The sequence below is a fragment of the Bos grunniens genome, chromosome 23 (genome assembly GCF_055505025.1).
Source record: "Bos grunniens cultivar Pamir isolate PY7600 chromosome 23, Bosgru_T2T1.0, whole genome shotgun sequence".
Classification (NCBI taxonomy): Eukaryota; Metazoa; Chordata; class Mammalia; order Artiodactyla; family Bovidae; genus Bos; species Bos grunniens.
The window spans coordinates 15,115,553-15,135,696 of record NC_141187.1 but is presented as its reverse complement, the minus strand read 5'-3'; the positions used below and the strand labels follow the sequence as shown (position 1 = coordinate 15,135,696).

The 20,144-nt window shown below is 55.7% G+C and overlaps 2 protein-coding genes and 1 long non-coding RNA gene across 20 annotated transcripts in view; 2 read left to right on the top strand and 1 right to left on the bottom strand.

Annotated features, from left to right (window-relative positions):
• MOCS1 (molybdenum cofactor synthesis 1) overlaps positions 1-10,030 on the top strand; it is a 34,446-nt gene extending 24,416 nt beyond the window's left edge. For 5 of the 13 annotated variants that reach the window (XM_086370640.1, XM_086370642.1, XM_086370648.1 and 2 more), the window contains 7 exons: positions 1,790-1,851; positions 2,141-2,252; positions 2,662-2,774; positions 3,253-3,363; positions 5,731-5,851; positions 6,357-6,404; positions 8,546-10,030. In XM_086370640.1, coding sequence (XP_086226766.1) covers positions 1,790-1,851; positions 2,141-2,252; positions 2,662-2,774; positions 3,253-3,363; positions 5,731-5,851; positions 6,357-6,404; positions 8,546-9,306 — 1,328 coding nt within the window. In that variant the 3' untranslated portion in view covers positions 9,307-10,030. Of the gene's footprint in view, positions 1-1,789; positions 1,852-2,140; positions 2,253-2,661; positions 2,775-3,252; positions 3,364-5,730; positions 5,852-6,356; positions 6,420-8,545 lie in introns of all 13 variants that reach the window. The other 8 variants (XM_086370649.1, XM_086370650.1, XM_086370653.1 and 5 more) reach the window with 2 other exon arrangements.
• Positions 10,031-10,671: 641 nt separating this feature from the next.
• The window catches only part of DAAM2 (dishevelled associated activator of morphogenesis 2), a 136,369-nt gene continuing 126,896 nt past the window's right edge, over positions 10,672-20,144 (bottom strand). For all 6 annotated transcript variants that reach the window (XM_086370638.1, XM_086370634.1, XM_086370635.1 and 3 more), the window contains 6 exons: positions 17,836-18,004; positions 17,333-17,440; positions 16,391-16,451; positions 15,084-15,215; positions 13,891-14,061; positions 10,672-13,705 (listed from right to left, as the gene is read on the bottom strand). In XM_086370638.1, coding sequence (XP_086226764.1) covers positions 13,484-13,705; positions 13,891-14,061; positions 15,084-15,215; positions 16,391-16,451; positions 17,333-17,440; positions 17,836-18,004 — 863 coding nt within the window. In that variant the 3' untranslated portion in view covers positions 10,672-13,483. The remainder of the gene's footprint in view (positions 13,706-13,890; positions 14,062-15,083; positions 15,216-16,390; positions 16,452-17,332; positions 17,441-17,835; positions 18,005-20,144) is intronic.
• Positions 14,005-15,993, top strand: LOC147346747 (uncharacterized). The gene is made up of 2 exons (XR_015152693.1): positions 14,005-14,114; positions 15,714-15,993. It is a non-coding gene; the product is annotated as an uncharacterized LOC147346747 (long non-coding RNA).

The following is a 20,144-nucleotide window of genomic DNA, read 5'->3' as shown; positions in this document are numbered from 1 at the left end:
GGAATGGCACTCGCTGTTCATGAGCCCTGGGTTGGGTGGGAGGTTCTGTAGAGGGTCGGACGCCCTTTGATTTGGGAAGGGCGGTACACTACCGAGACTGCTCTGGAGGATCAGAGAGATGGGGGGAGATCTGGCTCTCCTTCCCCTTCTCTGGAAACAGCCTGGAGCTCAGCCCCACCTCCTCCTCCCCCCGCCATCCCCCCAGCGTGTGACTTCCTGTTTATACCCAGAAGTGTGCTGAGGAAGCCTGGGGCAGTCTTTGCTTCCTGTGAAGAGCTGCTCTGGGTGCAGTGGAAGGACAGACACAGGACGCTGCTCTGCCTTATAGACTACGAAGGGCTGAGAGTGTGACAGAGGACCACCTTTGCTGGCTGTGTGGTGTCAGTTCAGGCCTTCAGAGGGGACGAGAGAACTCTCCAGGGCTCTCTCTCCTAGCAGGGGCATACTGGGAGGGCTTCAAGGAGGAGGCATTCCTGCTGGGCCTTGAGGGATGGGGCGTTCAAATCAAGGGAGCCCACTCTGACGTGGAGGTCAGTTGAATCTGCAGGGGCTCTGAGGCGGGGTGAGGTGGAAGGTGTAATTGGGAGCTTTATTTGCACCCACCTACCCACTATCGCCCACCCGCAAACACTCCCCATACTCCCTGCCTCCTTGACTCCTTTCTTGGAACGAAGATTGGAGACAGTAGATCCTAATGTCAGATCTGCCCTCCCACTTGCACCTCTGTGTCCCCTGCCTCCTTTTGGAGGGAAGAGCGCTTTACAGAAGAGACAACTTTCCAACAGCATATTGTGTAAATGCTGCCCAGTCTTTGCTTTGCCGTCTCTTACTGCTGTCTTGGGGGAGGGCATGGGAACTCACCCTAGTATTCTTGCCCAGAGAATCCCATGGGCAGGGCGGCCTGGTGAGCCGCAAAAGAGCCAGACATGACTGAGCGACTGAGCATTGCCGTCTTACTCCAGAAATGCTACGGGGAAGCCATGGAGGCCAGCTGCGGGCCGGGGGAGGGTCTGTAGGCACCTAGATGCTTGCATGCATGAGTGAGCTGGGGCAGGAGGAGAAGGCAGCCTGGGCCCACATTCACTGCATTAACCACAGAGAGGGGTGAGACTCACATGCACGAGGCGTGCGCACCAGCCCGGCCCAGCGTCTGGGCCTACTAGGTGCTTGAGGAGAACGTGGAGAGTGGGTGAATGGATGCACTGGGGAGGAGGAAGCGCTGTGAGGGAGTTGGGGAACCTGCATTCTGAAGGATGGGGGCCCCCCATCCCGCCCCCAGCCCGGTGGGCACTGCCTGTCTCTCTGGACCTCGGTTTCTTCCTCTTGACCATCAGTGGGTTCACCTAGATCAGGGTCCCCACACTGCAGCCCACCAGCCAAGTCCAGCCCCTGTGCCTGGCTTTTTACAGCCTGCGCGTCAGGAATGGATTTTGCTGATAGCATTTGCCATGAATTTAGTGATAAGGGACATTCACCATGAATCCCAATTAAGCGAAATATTGTCCCTGCAAAAAGAACTTCACTCTTCCGTTCTGTTTGCAGAGTTGGGTTATACGTTATACTCAATTATTATCATATTCTGAACGTGGTTAATGAAGCCTTTATGATACATGTCTACATCATACCCTCAATTTTGCCTCTTGGCCTACAGAGCCTAAAATATTTACCCTCTGGTCCCTGGACTCTGTGGTCTCTGAGGCTCCTGATGGCTCTGGCACTTCACTGTGGGTGTGAGGTCGGGGGAAGAGGGAGGCGGTGCCTGGACCCTTGCTTCTCTCCCTGCCCACAGGCTTCCACAAGGTCATGGAGGGCATCCACAAGGCCATCGAGCTGGGCTACAGCCCCGTGAAGGTGAGGACTTCCTGCCTCCTCCAAGACAGCCTCCATCCCTGGCCGGAGCAGCTGCAGGGTAGCCCCCACTACCTCTGGCCCACTCCCTCCAGCCTTGCCCCTGCTCCCCACCAGAGAGGGGAGAAAACCAGTGACCCCATGGGATCTTCCACCCCATGGAGAACTGGGGGAGAGCCTCAAGGAATGGGACCCTGGGTGGAGAGCCTAGGGAGATGCCAGAACCAGCCCTCCGCCCCGGAAAAAGAACACCACAGGGCTAACCCTCACGGTTCCCTCGTCCCACAACAAGGTGAACTGCGTGGTGATGCGAGGCCTGAACGAGGACGAACTCCTGGACTTTGTGGCCTTGACCGAGGGCCTCCCCCTGGACGTGCGCTTCATCGAGTACATGCCCTTTGACGGTCAGTGCCACAGGGCAGGGTGGGTGGGGAAGAGGAGGCCAGGCCTGTCTGCGGAGCCTGACCAGGGCCTCGCTGAGAGCACAGTGGGGGGCTGCCGAGGACCCCAGGAAGGGCTGAGTGGGCAGACAAGGTCTGGCCGCCCCTGTGGACGCTGCTGACCTCAGACCCCACTGAGCGTGTAGGAATTTCTCCACGGATGGTGGGGAGGGGTCTGGCAGGCTCCAGGCCCGTGGTGGGGATCGGAGGCTTCTCATGAAGAGCGTCGGTGTGGTTCCATCCCCCATTTCAGGCTGAGCCTCATGCCCTCCTGACCCAGAGGCAGAGAACTGGTTCCTGGGCTGCAGGAGGGTGAACCTGAAGCCCCGGCACCCCATAGCGTGCAACTCAGTGGCTCCCACCCCCAACACAGGCAACAAGTGGAACTTTAAGAAGATGGTCAGCTATAAGGAGATGCTGGACACCCTCCGGCAGCAGTGGCCGGAGCTGGAGAAGCTGCCCGAGGAGGAATCCAGCACAGCCAAGGTTGGGGGCAGACGGAGGGGCTGGGGCTGGGAGGAGGTCATGCCACCACCCTAGGACCCTCGACGGGAGAGCTGGCAGGGGCCGCACTGGGGGTGGAGTCAGTGATACAGGACAGTGCTCTTTAAGCGGGAAGCGATTCAGGGCCATCATAGCGGACTCCCTGCTTCACTGACAGAGAGGAAGCCCTGACGTGGGTTAAGGAACTTGTCGTGGGGCACATTGGAGTAAGTGGTGGAGGGGACCTTGTCTGGCCCTTCCACGTGGCTATCTCTGGCCATGCTGCCCCCAGGTCCCTGAAACTTTAGGAGCCTTCGTCTTGGGCAGGCCAGGGGCAGGCAGAGAGCTCAGGGTTTCTGCTGTTTGAGGGCCTTGCAGACTGCTTTCTGCAGGGCTCCCACAGAGAGGGAATGGCGTCAGGTCTGATGTCACGGAGGGAGAGCTGGCCCACCCGCATCTCCTCCTCTGCGCCCACCCACAGGCCTTTAAAATCCCCGGTTTCCGAGGCCAGGTCAGCTTCATCACGTCTATGTCTGAGCATTTCTGTGGGACCTGCAACCGGCTGCGAATCACAGCTGATGGGAACCTCAAGGTGAGTGTCTGTTCCCCCGCGGGACCCCCACCCCTCTGCGCTCTGTATGTTTCTTCCCAGCCGCGCCCCCTGATTGGAGGCGAGGCTCGCAGGGTACACGGGAGTGATGGTGAAATAGTGACAGGTTTAGGGGGATCATGGGAGCAGCAGATGGGGGTGAACTTGTGGCTCCCATGGAACTGTCTCCCTGGTTCCATCATTGCTTGGGTCCCCTGCTTGATCGGGAGCCCCTCTCTAGGACTCAGTGCCATGGAAGGTAGGGGGCCAGGCAGGGATCAGGGTGCCTTTTGCCCCCAGCCCCTACCCTGGTTGCCCTTCCCACCAGGCCAGGAGCTCGTCCCTGAAACCAACATCCATTCCTCACATCTAATCAGCACGTGCTGGGCTGTGCGTGTGTTCAGTGCTGGGCATAGCGGGTGGAAGGGAGGCGCAGACAGGTCCATTTCCTATGGGCACAAAGGCTCCTTCTGAGACCAAGGAGCTAAGGGTGGTAGCATGTGATTCTTTGTCAGATGAGCACGGGACAGGCCTCCCTCCAGGTGTGGGGGAGGAGGCATATCTGAGGCTCACCCTAATTAGGCCAGGGCAGGTTTCGGTCAGCTCTGGGGAGACCACGTGGAGGGCCTGAGCGCCCCTTCAAAGGTGCAGAGAGTCCTGTTGACGGCAGGGTGCTGTGCAGAGGTATTTTACAAGGTGGAGGTCGTATTTTAGGAAGAATCACTCCCAGCTTGAATTTGGAAATAGACAGTTAGATGCCATTTAGTGATGTTCCAAACATAAGAGTTTAGGTGAAAGTGGGAAGGAAGAGAGAAAGAACTTGGAGACGCAGGTGGGGGTGGAGAGAGCTGTGCCCGGGTGTCTGGTGGGCTCTGGGACCTGCCTGGAGGCGGAGGTGCTGGTGGGTGGGCTTAGACCATCAAGTTGGGCATCAGAACGGAGCTGTGCAGCAGACGGTCATAAAGCCAGGGGCTGGATTCCCTGGCGGTCCAGTGGTTAGGATGCCACACTTTTACTGCAGGGTTGAAGGTTCAGTCCTGGTTGGGAAACTGGATTGCGGGTGGAAGAGAAGTGCAGACAAATCCATCAACTCCAACATGCTGTGTGGCGTGGCTCAGCCAAAAAGAAAACCAAAGGCTTATCCGGGCTGGAGGCGTAGGACTGACTGGGCTGTAGATGAGAGATGACGGCTGTGTCAGCCAGCCTCCTGCCCGCGCCCTGGCCCCAGGAAGTGGAGCCAGGATTCTGAGCAGAAAGTTGGAAACAGGCTGTTTATAGTGCAGGGTTCAGGGGGCTTGTTAAGGGGTGTCGATACACTGGATGAGCCGCGGCAAACTGCTGTCCCTCCCCTGGGAGGAAGGGGCCCCGGAGGAGATGGCGTCCCTGGGGCCCTGGGAGAGCCGGAGCCTGGTGGAGTGGCCGCCCGGCCGGGGCTGTGGGTGGAAGCTCCACTGCCGAAGTGCCCGGCCTCTCCCTCCTCTCTTCTGACCTCCCAACAGCCAACCCCCTGGGCAGAAGGCAGCTGGAGGGGCCCCCCCGGCTGCAGAGAAGGGCAGAGAGTGGAGCTTCGGGGCTGCTGGGGAGCGAGGAAGGGCACCAGCCCGCACGAGGAGGTGGCTGTGCCTTCCGCTTAGCTCTCGTTCACATCCTCTCCGACCATCTCAGTTTGTCAAAGATGCTTCGGTGCCTGTGTCCAGAGCGCCATGTACAGAGCTGGCACTTAGTAGGGGCTTTATAGGGCTTCATGGGAGGCAGTAGCTATCTTGCTTTGTGGGACCACCCCGTCCCCTCTGAGCCCAGAAGCAGCAGAGCGTTGAATCAAGTTTGACCCCAGGATGCCGTCTCCACCAGCCCTCTGCTGATCATCCGCCAGTCAGGGACCACAGACAGAGTCGGGGCAGGCGGGCAGTGTCCAGGAGCAAAGGGACGGGGAGAGGACGGAGGGGAAGCGGTTTGTGAGTGCCAGTCTCCCAGGAGACCGTTTGGACGCAGCTCCCACTCTCTGGGATCTGTTCTTCTGGCAGCCAAGAGGCCATTCCATGGAATGTCTCAGGAGAAGGTATGAATGTAGATTTTGATGCACTGTCTCTGTTGGCAATTAATTTTTTAAAGCACACTCTACGCGCTGTAAGGAGCATGACTGGAAGTCAGACACAGGCCTTGTCTGGTTTTGTCTTCCTGCCCTTACAGCCCCTCTTGACTACTCCATCTAGCACCTTCGGCCTCTCATTGCAGGAAATCTTGCTTTGAGTCTGACCAGCCAAGGGAGGCCCTCCTGCTCAGCCCAGGGCGGGGTACTCTTAAGAGTGGGGGCCAGGGCTCAGGATCCAGAGAATGTGTTGGCCTCACCCACCATGTGACCCTCTCCAGGTCTGCCTCTTCGGGAACTCAGAGGTGTCTCTACGGGATCACCTGCGGGCAGGGGCCTCCGAGGAGGAGCTGCTGAGGGTCATCGGGGCTGCGGTGGGCAGGAAGAAGCGGCAGCACGCAGGTAGGGTGCAGAGAGGCCGGGCTGGGTGGCGAGTGGGCTGTCAGCAGCAGGAGGGAGGTCCGTAGTTTGGGGACAGGAGGATGAGGGGCAGCCTGGCGGGAGCCTGGGGACCCCGTGTGGTCTGTGCTCCCCATCACTGTTCTTGGACCTCTTGACTTGGGGGCACAGTGATGCTTCTTGGCACAGCAGAGCCCGTGCAAGACAAGGGAGCCCAGAGGCTCTGGGGCCGTTTTCATTGGGTGGGGGGAAAAGAGGGCGTCATTGCCTCTCGGTCATCCCACACATTGTCTTCCACCGAGGTGGGGTCCTGGCACCCACACATGCTCTGGGCTCTGTCGTGGGCGGCCTCGCAGTGTCCCGCGGGGGTTTGCTGGGGTGCATGTAGGTGAGCGCGTGGCCCCGCGGCTGGCACACCGCTGTGTCCATCGTGCGCTTAGTGAACTCTCTCCCTGCCCTCTTTCTCCCCCGTGCCCACTCCCCTCTCCCCACCCTTCGCTCACCCCAGGCATGTTCAATATCTCCCAGATGAAGAACCGGCCCATGATCCTCATCGGTGGGTGACCCATCAGTACGTAATCACGCGCTCTCATCACTGGGGGTCCCCTGGGGCAGGGCTCCTGCCATAAGGCAACCCCCGCCCCGCCCCCCCGATCCTGCACTTCATCCTGAGGTTCTCATCCTTCATCTTTTCCTGCCCCATCCAGCCTTTACTGCTGCTTTTCTTCCCTTCCACGGCTGCCCCTCACTGCATATCCATAGAAGTCATCATCCTATCTCACAAGAGATCAGGCTTGGGGAGTGGGGTGGTTCTAAGCTTATGATCGCTGTGGTGGTTGTCCCCTGAGAGTGGAGCTTCTGGTTAAGACAGAGACCTGTCCTCGGCTCTGGAATCTCCCGGCTCGGATGCAGTCATGGTCTGTCCCTTCCCTTCTGCCCTGTGGACCGGGCCACGAGTGTGTCTGGACCATCAGTGCCATTGGGCCCGGTGTTATGTTTCTGTGCTGGGCGGCGCTTAGGCAGCTAAGCAAGCATATTGCTCAGCTTTCCATGGAGGACACATCCAGGATCGCAGCTACCTAATTCGTGAACTCCGGGGAACTGAACATATTGCCCAGGGTGTTTCTAGAAGGAAATGGCACCCCACTCCAGTATTCTTGCCTAGAGAATCCTGTGGACAGAGGAGCCTGGTGGGCTGCTGTCCATAGGGTTGCATAGAGTTGGACACGACTGAAGCGGCTTTGCATGCATGCATGCATTGGAGAAGGAAATGGCAACCCACTCCAGTGTTCTTGCCTGGGGAATCCCAGGGATGGAGGAGCCTGGTGGGCTGCCATCTATGAGGTTGCACAGAGTCAGACATGACTAAAGTGACTTAGCAGCAGCAGCAGCAGCAGGGTCTCTCTCCTATGCATAGGATGCTTCAAGCAGAAACACCTTGTTATTGAGCTGCATGTGGGCTCTAACACTGGGGACCTGGCCGGTCCACGAGGAGCTTTAGGGATGCTGTCACCCCGCTGGCACATGCCCAGCCTAGAGCAGGGGAGGCCTTGCCCCCTTGGCCACAGGCAGATCTGGGCCCCTGAATCGTGCCCTAAGCAAGAGAAGGCAGAGAGAACAGCTAGGGGCAAGGGTTCTTTTCCTCAGCGCGTGGAGCAGAGCCAGCCAGTGCCCTGAGGCAGCCCAGGAGCCACACCAGCCTCCCTCACCACAGCGTGCCATCGAGGGGGAAGCTGTGCCACCTCTCTTCTGCCCTCACCTCCACACCCTCCTCCTCCTGTATCGGGCCTTGACCCAGGCTGCCTTGATGGCAGAGAGTGGGGGAGGACAACCACCCCCGCCCTCCCACGGATGGAGGTTGAATCTGTGACACTGACAAGTTAGGGGACCCAGAGCATGTTGGAAGGCTGGGAGTCGGGAGACCTGACTGATTGACAAGGAGTAAGGTTAGTGTCAGGATATAGAGTAACTAAAGTGGGGTCATTTTTAATAAAACCAAAAGTTGTCCAGAACAGGGCCTCTTAGACTTTCACACGCATTTGAATCCCTTAGGGATCTTGTTATTTCAGACTTGGATTTGAGAGGTCTAGGCTGTGTGTCTAACAGTTCTCAGAAGGTGCTGGTCCCTGGACCACCCTTCGAGTAACAAGAGCCTACAAGGTGGTTCCCCAGGCCCGTGGGACCATGTGAATCAGCCTGTTGCTTCGTGTGCACTTCTGATGTGCTTGAGATGTCAATGAAATAGATTCATTATTTCCCTTAGAATCTTGTCTGCAAAGCAGGTGATTACTGTTAGCCCTTCCTGGAACATTTAAAGATGAGAGTAACTAATTGGTAATTCAGGCTGAGGCCTGGCTATAGTTTTAAGAAAATGAAGGGACAGAGTGGTCGTGTGATCGAGGCTTGCATGGTGGCAGCAGGTGGGAGCACCCCCACCCTCCACTGCAGGGCAGGTGGAGACCCTGGGACCCTTGCTCTCTGCACCTCCTGGTGAGGAAACCTGCATAGTTATATTCTGGGGGCCCCTTCTCTGTGGATCTTCTCTTTTCTGTCTTCTCACTGTGCTCTTGGCCCTTCATTCCACGTTCCCTGACATGAACAGGGGAACTCGAGGTGGGATGGGGAGAGAGTTGGGGGAGGAGGTGGTTTTGCAAAAGACCCTTTTGGACTGAGTCTCCTCTTCTGTTTTCATTCTAGAGTTATTTTTGATGCGCCAAGATTCCCCACCAGCCCTTCCAAGCACTTTCAGGAACTCTCTCCGTGTTCAGGTTCTGAGACACAGAGTGAGTTTCTCCAGCCAGATGGTGACTTTATGGAAAGGAGGCGGGGTCCCCCAGGCCCCTCTTGTTGCCCAGCGGTGGCTGGGGTCCAGCCTCCCTCAGAGACACTTCAGTTCCCACCTGGACTCAGATGCCAACCCAAAGTGCCTTAGCCCAACAGAGCCCCAGGCTCCTGCCGCCTCCTCAGGACCTCTGCCAGACTCTGACCAACTGACCCACGTGGACACGGAAGGACGGATGGCTATGGTGGACGTGGGCAGGAAGCCAGACACAGAGAGGGTGGCCGTGGCCTCGGCCGTGGTCCTCCTGGGGCCTGTGGCCTTCAAGCTCATCCAGGAGAACCAGCTCAAGAAGGGAGATGCCCTGGCGGTGGCCCAGCTGGCAGGCATCCAGGCGGCCAAGCTGACCAGCCAGCTGATCCCTCTCTGCCACCACGTGGCGCTGAGCCATGTCCAGGTGCAGCTGGAGCTGGACCGCACACGCCACGCCGCGGTGATCCAGGCATCTTGCCGGGCCCGGGGCCCCACCGGGGTGGAGATGGAGGCCCTGACCTCCGCTGCCGTGGCCGCCCTCGCCCTGTACGACATGTGCAAGGCCGTCAGCAGGGACATCGTGTTGGCGGAGATCAAGCTCGTTAGCAAGACTGGGGGTCAGCGAGGGGACTTCCATCGAACGTAGAGCTCCTGCCCCCACTCTCACCCCCAGGCCAGCAAGCAATGGGATGCCGTTTCAACCCAAGGGAAAGAGGTCAAGTTCCTTTCACCAGTTACCTTCCGCCGGTAGGAACCTGAAGCCAGCCCACCCCTTCACTGCTAGATGACCTTCACTCACCTACAGGGTTTCCTGTCTTCCAAGAGGAAACCAGCAGGCACTTCAGCCTTCCTGGACCCTGAGGTTGTGCCTGGGAGGGTTATCTAGCCTTGCTAGATAATCACAGTATGATTTGTGAACTCTTTGAGACAATCAGTCGAGCCCATGACCTCCACTTCTCGAGTGGGTTTTCTCTTCTCCTCCTTTTCCTGGGAGGAACAAGGGCTCATAAGCAGAGGAACCCGCTCTGAGGAAGGGAACGCGGCTCGCCCCGGGAATGGATCACTTCTCTTTAACTGCAGCCCCGGCCTCTCCGCCGTGCTGCCTCGGAAAAGCAGGTTATCCCCCTCCCGTTGCCGGAGTCTGTCCCATCAGACACACAGGCTTCCAGCTTATCAGTTGCACCGTCCTGCAGCTCCTTTCCCTGGCCCCTCCTCCTGAGCAGTATCCCCATGGGCCACAGCCCTGAGGCCTCCTGACCGAGCACACCTCCTGTACCCCTTCACCCTGGGACACACCAGGTGGGGAGGAGTGGTGGAGCTTGCCTTCACCCTCACTGCGCACAAAATAAAGCCACAATGCCAGTTTTGGAGATGCGGGAGTGAGGACTGTCTGTGCCGAGGGCACCGAGCCGTGATGTTAGGTCTGTCCTGCCGCCTATAGCCTCGCCCCCTGGAGGAACAGGAGCTGCAGAGATGCTGGAAAAGGCAGGGGCACGCGGAGAACATCCTCTCCTCCCTGGGGGAGAAGGGAGGCTTGGAGTGGGAGGTATGGAGATGCAGCGTCTCCTGTAGCACGGTCATCTGGGGACGTCCAAAGCCCCTCCTGTCGCCGATAGAGGCCGGGGGTGCGGTTAGAGGCTCCTGGTTTTCACATCCCCCAAAGCACGACGCGCTCGCTGGGTTCTCTCGACATGGGTGGGTTAGTGTGACCCACCCTCTGACCCCACCCTATCTGCTTCCGTCTGCCCTACACCCAGGTCTGCTGGGAAACCAGTTAACAGCCACCCAGCTCTTAGACTGTGGAGACTGGCTTTTTCTTTTCCAAGTCCTTCCACCTTGGCTGATTTCAAGGTACCGTATGATGTGAACCGGCTTGCGGAATCCCTGAGGCTGTAACAGTTGGTGCTCCCGGCGCTGGTAGGATCTGGTCCCAACACCCCATGGGCTCTGCCCCCTCCCCAGCACACTTCACATCCTCACCTGGGAAGGAGACACAGGTTTCAAGGCAGGCTAGGTGAGGGTGGTACGGATTTAATATTTTTTAGTATTACAATATATTCTTATAAAAAAGGTGCAGGCGAAAAGGACACTGCAGATTTTGTACATTAGCCTCATCTGTCGTCTGAAAGAGCTGGTGGGAACAGCTTTGGTGTGGAGGTGGTACAGGTCGGGGAGATGGCCATGCCCCCCCCTCCACCTCCATTGGGTGCAAAGTGGGAGGGTGAAGCCTGGATCAGACCCTTCCCCATCCACCTGGAGAATTTCCTCCTCCTGCTGCCCTAAACACACCCTGCTTCCATCACTGAGAGGAAGGGGTGGGCGGTGGGAGCTGCTGCTGAGAAAGGGACAGGTTGCATCAGGTTAATTGGAATTTTACACTGGACACACCATAAGACAGCTAGAGAAATTAACTCAGGTGGCAGGCGCAGGGGTGGGGGGCGGGGCAGGAAGGGCATGGGGGAACGACCAAGGAACAAATATAACAGGCGTAAACACGTAGCGTGTCGAGGACCAACCCGGCCGTCTCCAGGGCACCTGCCCTTCTTGCTGAGTCGGCCACGATGGTCCACGGTCCAAGGCACTGTTGGCCATCTGGCTACAGCAGCGTCTGGTGTCAGAGCCACTGGCCAGATCTAGAAAATAATAAATAGAGAAGGCAAAAAACCTTTAGAAGTGAGACGCCTGAGCCCTGGAACAATATACGTGTCCTCTGTAAACAGTTAAACCAAACTGTGCTTTTTCTGTGATTCCCAACGTGTCTTGCCAAACGCTTCCGTTCTCCCTTCTTTTTCCTGGTGCGTATCTAGTCTTCCATGGTGGGTGGGAATGCTGGGATCTGGACAAGCCTGCTGCATAGGAGGGGAGGCCTCCCTGCCCCCATGGGTGAGGTGGACTCCAGCCTGGCCAGTCTCCGGGAGGGCCTTAAGAGGCCCTGCCACAACCTTCCCATCATCCCAGCGCCAGCTTCTTAACAGCGGGGGCTCGTGGGTGCCACATTGCCCTGCAGCCAGCCTTCCTGGAGGCCTTCCCCTGGCCCTCACACGGACTCTGGTGGCCTTTTCACACCTGTCCCTGCCACACTCACACTTACTCCAGTCCCTCCCCCTCGAACCGACACACGTGCTGGGCTCACCAACCCTGTGTTTCTCCCCCACCCCACAGCTACTCTGGTTCCACCCCCAGAAAAGGCAGCTGAAGAGTGGGCCCCAGCCCACCAGTCTGTCCACTGGAAATAACCCTGAGCTGGAGGAGGTCAGAGGTGAGAATCAGAAGTGGGGGCAGGACAGAAGGGCAGGGAGCCTGTTGATGGGGGAGGCGGTGGGGCGGGGGGAGGGTCAGGCAGGTCTCTGACACTGAGGATGAGGGGTTAATTCTAGGAGATAGGAAATGTATTAAAAGTATGAACCTTGCTGGAGTTGGGCTTACCCTCTGTCCTTTTACAAGAGAAAACTATAGATACCAGTCATCATCCTTCCCCACGAGGACAGTTCTAGATGGACAAAATGAAGGTCAGAGTGGACAGGAGAACCAGAATGGGCCCCCTGGAAGTCAGGTGGACCAAATCAGGCACCAGAAATGGGCGAGTGGGACCCCCTCAGGTTTCCACCATTGGCTCCCCTGGGCAGGGTACTCCCCGGCTTCTCCTGCCTTGCTCTGCTGTGCCCCGTCTGAATGCTGCTGATGGTGGGGGGGGGGGTGCCCTCATACCCCCTTAGAGGTGGCAGAGGGGAAGCTCTTGCCCTTGGGACCTTCTCAGGAACCAGTGCCCAGGGCCAACCTCAGCCAGATATAGGCAGTTTAAAGCAGCCCTGTGCAGGCTGAACAGAGCAGGAGGTCACTGCAGATGTTAAGAGAAGTGTGGGCTCTGAGTGATGTTGGTGACCCAGGAGCTCTAGGGTGAACCTAGCCATTCAAGCACTGGCCTCTGGAACCCCCAGCCAACATGTGAGGTCACTGTCTCCAAGACAACGGTCAAGATATACCAGGTCTGGGTGGGGAAGGAGAGTTCTGTCCCGGGATCCCTGTGCCTAGCATCCAGGGTGTGGTGATAATGGGGTCTTTGTTGAACCCTTACCAGATCCATCAAATGCCTGATAGTGAGCCACGATCATGGGAACCCAAAGGTGAATTTTGAAATTCTGGATTAGTAGACTGGAGATGGCAGGAGGGAAGGGAAAGAGACTTATGACATGCCAGAGAGGGGCCAGCGGACTTGTGATCTAGGAAATGGGTACTGCCACCCTGTCGTGATAACTTGGTCCCCGCAGCATCCTCCCAGCATTTTCTTCTTTCTGGAACACCTAGCTGGCATCTCTAATGCCTCTTCCATTTGATAGGATACTTCACCCCAGATCAATGTTCCATTAACCCTACTCTTGAGAGATGGGGTCCTGGGTGCCCCCACCCCACTGTTAACTCCCCACAGCATGGGAAATCTGGACATGGTCTGTGGACCTCTCTCCAGTCTAGATCAGGAACAGCTCTGTGCCAACACACAGGTGCCCATGCTGCAGGGTGGGGAACAGGGCCCCTTCAGCTGGGGCTGGCCAAGGATGTCCAAGTCAGCCTCAGGAGAGTGACCCCTGGGGCTGGGGTGCAGGAAGAATAATGGGAAGTGGAGATGAGGGAAACCCCTTCAGGTGGGGAGACAACAGGGTCCTGCCACACACAGCCCTGCCCCCAGGACCCAGTCCAGGGCTCTAAGCCCAGCACCAAGTCGCGTTAAGTATCACTCTCGCACCTCCACCACTCGCCCCCTTGCGGGGGGAGGAGGGGATACCCATCCCTGTCTCCCAGTCTCCCGCTGCTGGCCAGTCCTCAGGTCAATAATTTAGCCTGTTTATCGCCCGCTCCCGGGTGGCTTCCAGGGCCTGGCTCCCTGATCGCTTGCGGCTGCGCTTGAGTTTGCACAAGTCCTTGTCGAAAACTTCTCCGGAGCGCAGGGCCGACACCAGGTCATCAAACTCGCCGCCTTCCTCCAGCGCGCTGCCCGCGTGCACCTTCCGCTGCCGCTGCCACCGCTCACGTTCCCGCTGCTCCTTCAGCTGGTGGGTGGTGGGGAGGGGGAGGCGAGGAGGGAAGGTGAGGGGCTGGCAGCCACAGGGTGACTGACGCCTGGGCTGCGTCTGCCGCCTGGCCCGAGGGGCACCCCGAGCCTCCTGCTCCCAGTTCGCACTCCCCCGCCGGCTCGGCCGCTCTCGGGTGCACACGCCGGGGGTGGCTTCCTTACCATGGCCTCCATGCGCGCCCTCCGCTCCTCCTCCTCTTTCCTCCTGCGCATGGCCTCCAGGTCCTGCCGAGCCTCCGAGAAAGCCTGCAGGAAGGCGTCAAAGATGCCGAAGAACTCGTCCGGCTGCATCTTGCTGTCCTGCTCCCCAAAGTGCATCAGGGCCTTGGAGAACTGTTGGGAGAGAAGGGTTGATGGAGAGTCCCCCGCCTGAGCCCAGTGAGCAGGTGGGTTCCAGCCAGAGCAGAGCTCATCCAGGTAGAGGACCTTAGGCTGAGGGGCAGGACTAGAGAGGGGAGATCCCCATTGTCATCCAGGGTAAGGGCAAGGCTGAAGGAAAGGCTTGACACCTGCCAGAGGTGAGGGACCCAAGCCACCTCTGGGTCTGTTAGGGTGTAGGTACAGGACGAGGAGCTACACAGCTAGGGAAGCACATCCACAGGCCAGGACCTGCCTGGTTAGAACCCAAAAGGATGTCAGATCATCTAGTTATTGGGCTAGTTGTTTAACCACTCTGTGCCTCAGTTTCCTCATCTGTAAAATGGGGATAACAGGACTACTTCATGATGTTGGGGGAGTTAAATGAGTTGATGTAGGGTGCTAGCCATGTGCCCGGCACTGTTTACTGACAGCTACGTCTCTAATTCAACCTGCTGAAAACCCTCTAAGACAGCCCTCATGACTCTTAAGCATGCTCCTTGGACTGGCAGCATGGGCATCTCCCAGAGCTGGTTAGAAGGCTGAGTCTTCGGCCCCACCCCAGACCCTGAATGAGGACCCACATCTCAATGCGACTCTCGCAGCAGGGGTCCAGGGGCATGCCTGCGGGAGAGGCAGAACAACTGAGAGCAAAGCTGGGCTCCGGAGTCGGGCTTCACCCAGCTCTGTCTAGCACAACCTTTGGCAGGTTACTTAACCTCGCCGGATCTCGCACATCTGTCGAATAGGACAGTACCCCTTCAACAGACCCATAAGGTGGGTGGTGAGGCAGATGGTGGAAAACGCTCAACAAGGTGCCTAACACTGGTTGCGGATCGAAGTTTTTACAACAGAGTTGCTTTGCTTGCAGGAGTGAGGACAGGCTTTCTCAAAGCTCTGTGCCTCTGGGTGTGTCCCTCTGTGCCCTCTGTGGTCAGAGTGATGCAGGTGGAGAGGAGTCGGGGTGGGGTCAGCCTGCAGGCTTGGGGCCCCCTTACCTTGGCCCTGGCTTCATTGAGCTGGTCCTCCAGCTCTGAGAAGCTGAAGCTGGAGACCGTGATGAAGTCACTCATGACCGGCACAAACTTGTCGTTCGGATCTCGCACCTGCCGTTTCTGATATTCCAGCTCCTGAAGAGGGAGAGCCAAGTGCTGGTCAGACCTGTGCCAGGATGAGAGTCAGGAGTCCCGGCTCACCCCACCCCCCACCCTTCTTGCCGGCTGCAGGGCTCTGAGCCTTTAGGAAGGGGCACACCCCAAGCCTCCAATTCCAGGGGTGGCGAAGAGTGTGAGCTCTTAGCCAGTCCACCTGCCTCGATCCTTCCCTCCTCCCCACTGCCATCTTGCTCCAAGTCCTGGGACCAGCGCCGTGAAGTTTTCTCTGAAATAGGTTCTCGGGCTCACTCAGAATTAGAATCCGCATTTTAATAAGCCCCTCAGGCAATTCATGTGCAGATTAAAGTGTGAGATGCATTTCCAAATCTCCATGCGATGCTGCTGCTCCATGGACTACATTTCGGGTAGTGCTTAAAAGAGCTATAAATTAGGAAGCGTGCCCCCTCCTGCCACCATAATGGCAACAAAAGGTTCTTTCTCCTCCTTCTTTCTCTAAACCCGTTACTCCCTTAGCTGCCTACCCACCCCTACACGGTGAAGATGAGAAGGCGCTCCAGTTTCTGGGTGTAGGGGCCAACCCCATACTGGGTGCCAGAGACAGCATATCATCGGAGAAGCCCTTAGAGCGGGAATAGGACGACGACAGTGGTCCCCATGTCACACTGGGTAATACCTGCCACGAGCCATTTCCCAAGCCTGCAGATCCTCTTTCCCATCCATCTGAATCAATCTTTTTTTTTTTTAATTTATTTACTTGGAGGCTAATTACAATACTGTAGTGGTTTCTGCCATACATTGACATGAATCAGCCATGGCTGTACATGTGTCCCCCATCCTGAACCCCCCTCCCACCTCCCTCCCCAGCCCATCCCTCAATATGTGGCTAATTCGCCATTCATTCCCATCCCCTCTATGGTGACAGGTTGCACTGTCTTGGATGGATGTCTCCTATTCAGGAGTCTAAATCTAAGCCTTGAATAATTCAACTATCCTTTCCTGAGCGCCCACTCTGTGCTGGAGGCTGTGTCCGTTGTGCCAGCTGTTCTGTCTGTCCCGCCAGGAGTTTTGGGTCACAGAGATGCCTCTGACGGGATCTGCAGCTGGGGTTCCACCCTCTGGCCCAGTGACAGGCAGCCGCCAACCCAGGCAGCATCCCTTCAAACCCAGGCGGGCACAGACCATGTACTCACCACCTCGACTGCTCTGAGGCCCCTCCTGAGGTTGCCCACCTCCTTCTCCAGCTCTGCCAGGCTGGGGGGGTGGGGAGGGGACAAAGGGAGGGAGAGGAGCTGGGGTTAGTTCAGGGCAGTGTCAACCCAAATGGCCTTGGGACTCAGTGGGCCTGGGTTCCAGCTCTGCTTTTGTTACTAACATGTGGCCCTGGCAAATCACCTCCCCTCTGAGCTCTGACTGTGCATCTCTTGGAGATGCTTCTATCAGCCTGTATATGTTTAGGACTGACTGCTTGCCTGTAGCAGATGGCCTTGGTGCCCCCAGCCAATAGCTCCTTGGATCATCCATCCCAGTGTGCAGCCCTGACTTCCAACCACTGAGCACTTTTTCTGGGGGCGGGGGGTGGCAGGTCACAGAGTCATTGCCCCCCCCAAACTCCTCAGCCAGGGACTGACTGGAGATGATGGTTCACCTCCTTTGCAGTTTGGGGGGATAAGCAGAGTGAGTGTCCCATGCTGTCGCCCAGCTCTGCAGGCAGGATTAAGCTCTGATTGCCTGCAGTGGTACCTGACTTAGCAACACCTCCACTGTTGGCATTCTTCCCATCCCTGGCTCCTTCCCCACTCCCCACTGTGTTTCCTGGGAGAATCTCTGAAATGAGGATTTGAGAGCAAATAGTGTCTTTTGTTCTGGAGAAGGAAATGGCAACCCACTCCAGTAGTCTTGCCTGGAGAATCCCATGGACAGAGGGGCCTGGCAGGCTACCGTCCATGGGGTCGCAAGAGTTGGACACGACTTAGCGACTAAAGGACAACTACTAGTTTCTCTTGTTGGGTTCTCCCAGAGCGAACCCCGAGACACCGTTCATTCCTAGTCAGCCCAGAGTAGCCCCGAAGGAGGAAATTTAGATGACAGAGTACGTGATCACAGGAAAAGGAAGCCTCAAGGGGTCCCCTCACTTGACTTTGGCGGCTTCTGGAAGGTGCTGCAGCTCAGACGGCATGTTCAGGATGTCAGGGAAGTGCTTCTCCAGAATCATGATCAGGTAATGGAGCAGAGAGATGTTTCTGTGGGTGAAAGTCAGGTCAGGGTCAGGGGCCAAGGGAATTGGGAATGAAGGTCTGGCAGAAATTAGGCTGAGGTGTTAGGGGAGAACTGTGACCTATTTTGGGAAGGCTTCCCCGGTGGCTCAGTGGGTAAAGAATCCACCTGCAATGCAGGAGACGCAGGCAGATGCAAGTTCGATCCCCGGGTTGGGAAGATCCCTGGAGAAGGAAATGGCAAGCCCACTCCACTATTCTTGCCTGGAGAATCCCATGGACACAGGAGCCTGGTGGGCCGCAGTCCATGGGTCGCAAAGAATTGGACATGACCGAAGCAACAGCACATATGCACGGGAGGGGGAAGAAGGGAGAGGCCAGGGCGGAGTGAGAGAGAGGCGACAGAAGCCGGGAGGTCCCACCTGTCGATGCTGGACTTGGTGTCAGCGATCTTGTTGAGGCTGGCCACCCGGAACCCGTAGGCACCCCCACGCTGCCCTTTGTTCATGAAGTTGCCGATGGCCAGGACCACCTCCAGCATCCGCGCTAGACGCTTGCTGCGGATCAGCTCCCGGGAGGCCAGCAGGATGGCTGGGGGAGGAGGGACAGGTGAGAGCCCTGCACACGCCGGGGCTCCTGGACCCTCAGATGGTGCCACCACAGAATCCAGAAAAGGAGTCGTCAAATGTCAGCTTCAGAGGGGCAGAGGCTATTCCCATGTCCCAGAGGACAATCTTCTCCACACCTGCCTGCCTCCAGGGGAAGCCGACAAACTCGCCAAAAGCCAAGTCAACCACATAACCCTTTCTCAAAATGTGCCAACATTTCCTAAGACTAGACTTGAGAACGTATCTTTCCTTCCATATAAAGATTACTGCTTCTTTCCTATGGATATATGCAAGAATATAATACTTTTACTTTTCTAAAGTGAAAGTGTTAGTTGCTCAGTGATTCTTTTGTGACTCTATGGACTATAGCCCACCAGGCTCCTCTGTCCATGGACTTTCCAGGCAAGAATACTGGCGTGGGCAGCCATTCCCTTCTCCAGGGGAACTTCCCAACCAGGGATGTAACCTGGGTCTCCTGCATTGTAGGCAGATTCTTTACTATCTGAGCCACCAGGAAAGTCCTTTACTTTTATAAACCTAGTGATTAAAATTTTTAATTTCAGCATGTTACATACTATGGGACTATTTCTGCCTCTTTTGAAGGGCTGTATTTTGATTTTTTTGGAAAGGAAAAAAAATCCCTGTCAAATTAAAACATCAATTGCAATAGTCTCATATTTTTTCTTCTATAATGTTATGCTTTGCAGTTGATGGTGTCTTAGATTTGATTAAATAGGTTACGTGACAGCCTGTTGAATAGCATTTTAAAATGTTCTCCAACCTTTAGACATTTAAAAATTTCCCTCTAATGCCTTAAATGATACCTTTGCTAGAAATACAATCAATCTAAGGCTAACCCGTCACCAAAACTTCAGTATTTCATTCTGATAGGCTGTTTTGGCCCTTCGCTCAGCAATTCTGTATTTATGGTGGGTATGCACAATTGGGACACAAATCCTCCACTGAAAATTTGGCTACTGGTTAAAGAATATGATTTTGGATTATTAAATGTGATGAGAAGACCAAGCCATTGTATTATGATTTTGGCCTCTGCCAAACTAAACATTCCTTAAGATGCTGCTATGAAGTTAAAATGAGAGCCATTTGACTAAAAGTATGCAAAACTCTTCAAAAGCAGTTTAAGTAACTGTCAAAAAGCTGTAAAAAAAAAAAATGAGAAGGTAGGTTGGTCAGTGGCTTCTAAACTCAAACATATGCCACGTCACAGTGGCATTACTCTTGAAAGGTAATTGAGTGGTTCCTAGTCTGCCTTTTTTTAAAATTACATCTAGATTAGTTAAATACATTATGGTATGTTCATACAATGGACTAAAATGCAGCACTGAAAATAAATAGCCCACTGTTCCTTACATTCATAATGCTGAACAAGAGACCAGCATATGCTCATACAGGTGAATTCACTTTGGGATAGTTCATCAGTTAGGACTCTTAGGGTTTGTGTACTTTTTCAAAGTGCATGCGTGCTAAATTCCTGCAGTTGTGTCCGACTCTGTGCGACGCTATGAAGTGTAGCCCGCCAGGCTCCTCTGTCCGTAGGAGTCTCCAGGCAAGAATGCTGGAGTGGGTTGCCACGCCCTCCTCCAGGGGATCTTCCCGACCCAGGGACGGAACCTGCCTCTCTTATGTCTCCTGCCTTGGCAGGCGGGTTCTTTACCACTAGTGCCACCTGGGAAGTTTCTGGCAACATATATTGGTCGTGGTAGATTTTCTTAGATTGATATGCTATCTGAAAAATCTGCAGAAGAATCCTAAAAATGCTACAATGTTGACAAAACAGAAAATGACAAGAATTTAAAGGGCATCAGTATAAAGGGAAAAACTGCCATATACAATGCAGACATTTTAGATACACTCCTAAGAATAATGTATTCATACATATATTCATAAGAACATATCTCCATGTGAAGCCATATTCATCTTGACTATACTCAGTAAATATGTTCATAATGAGAACTGGTGAATTTGGTATATTCAGCAATGAACATACTTAAAAGAAGAATATATACAAGAAGACTATGTTCATGAATATATTCATAGGACAATTGGTAAATTTGTCAGATTTGATGAACTGACTTTGGCAAATTGACCCAAAACCCCTGCCT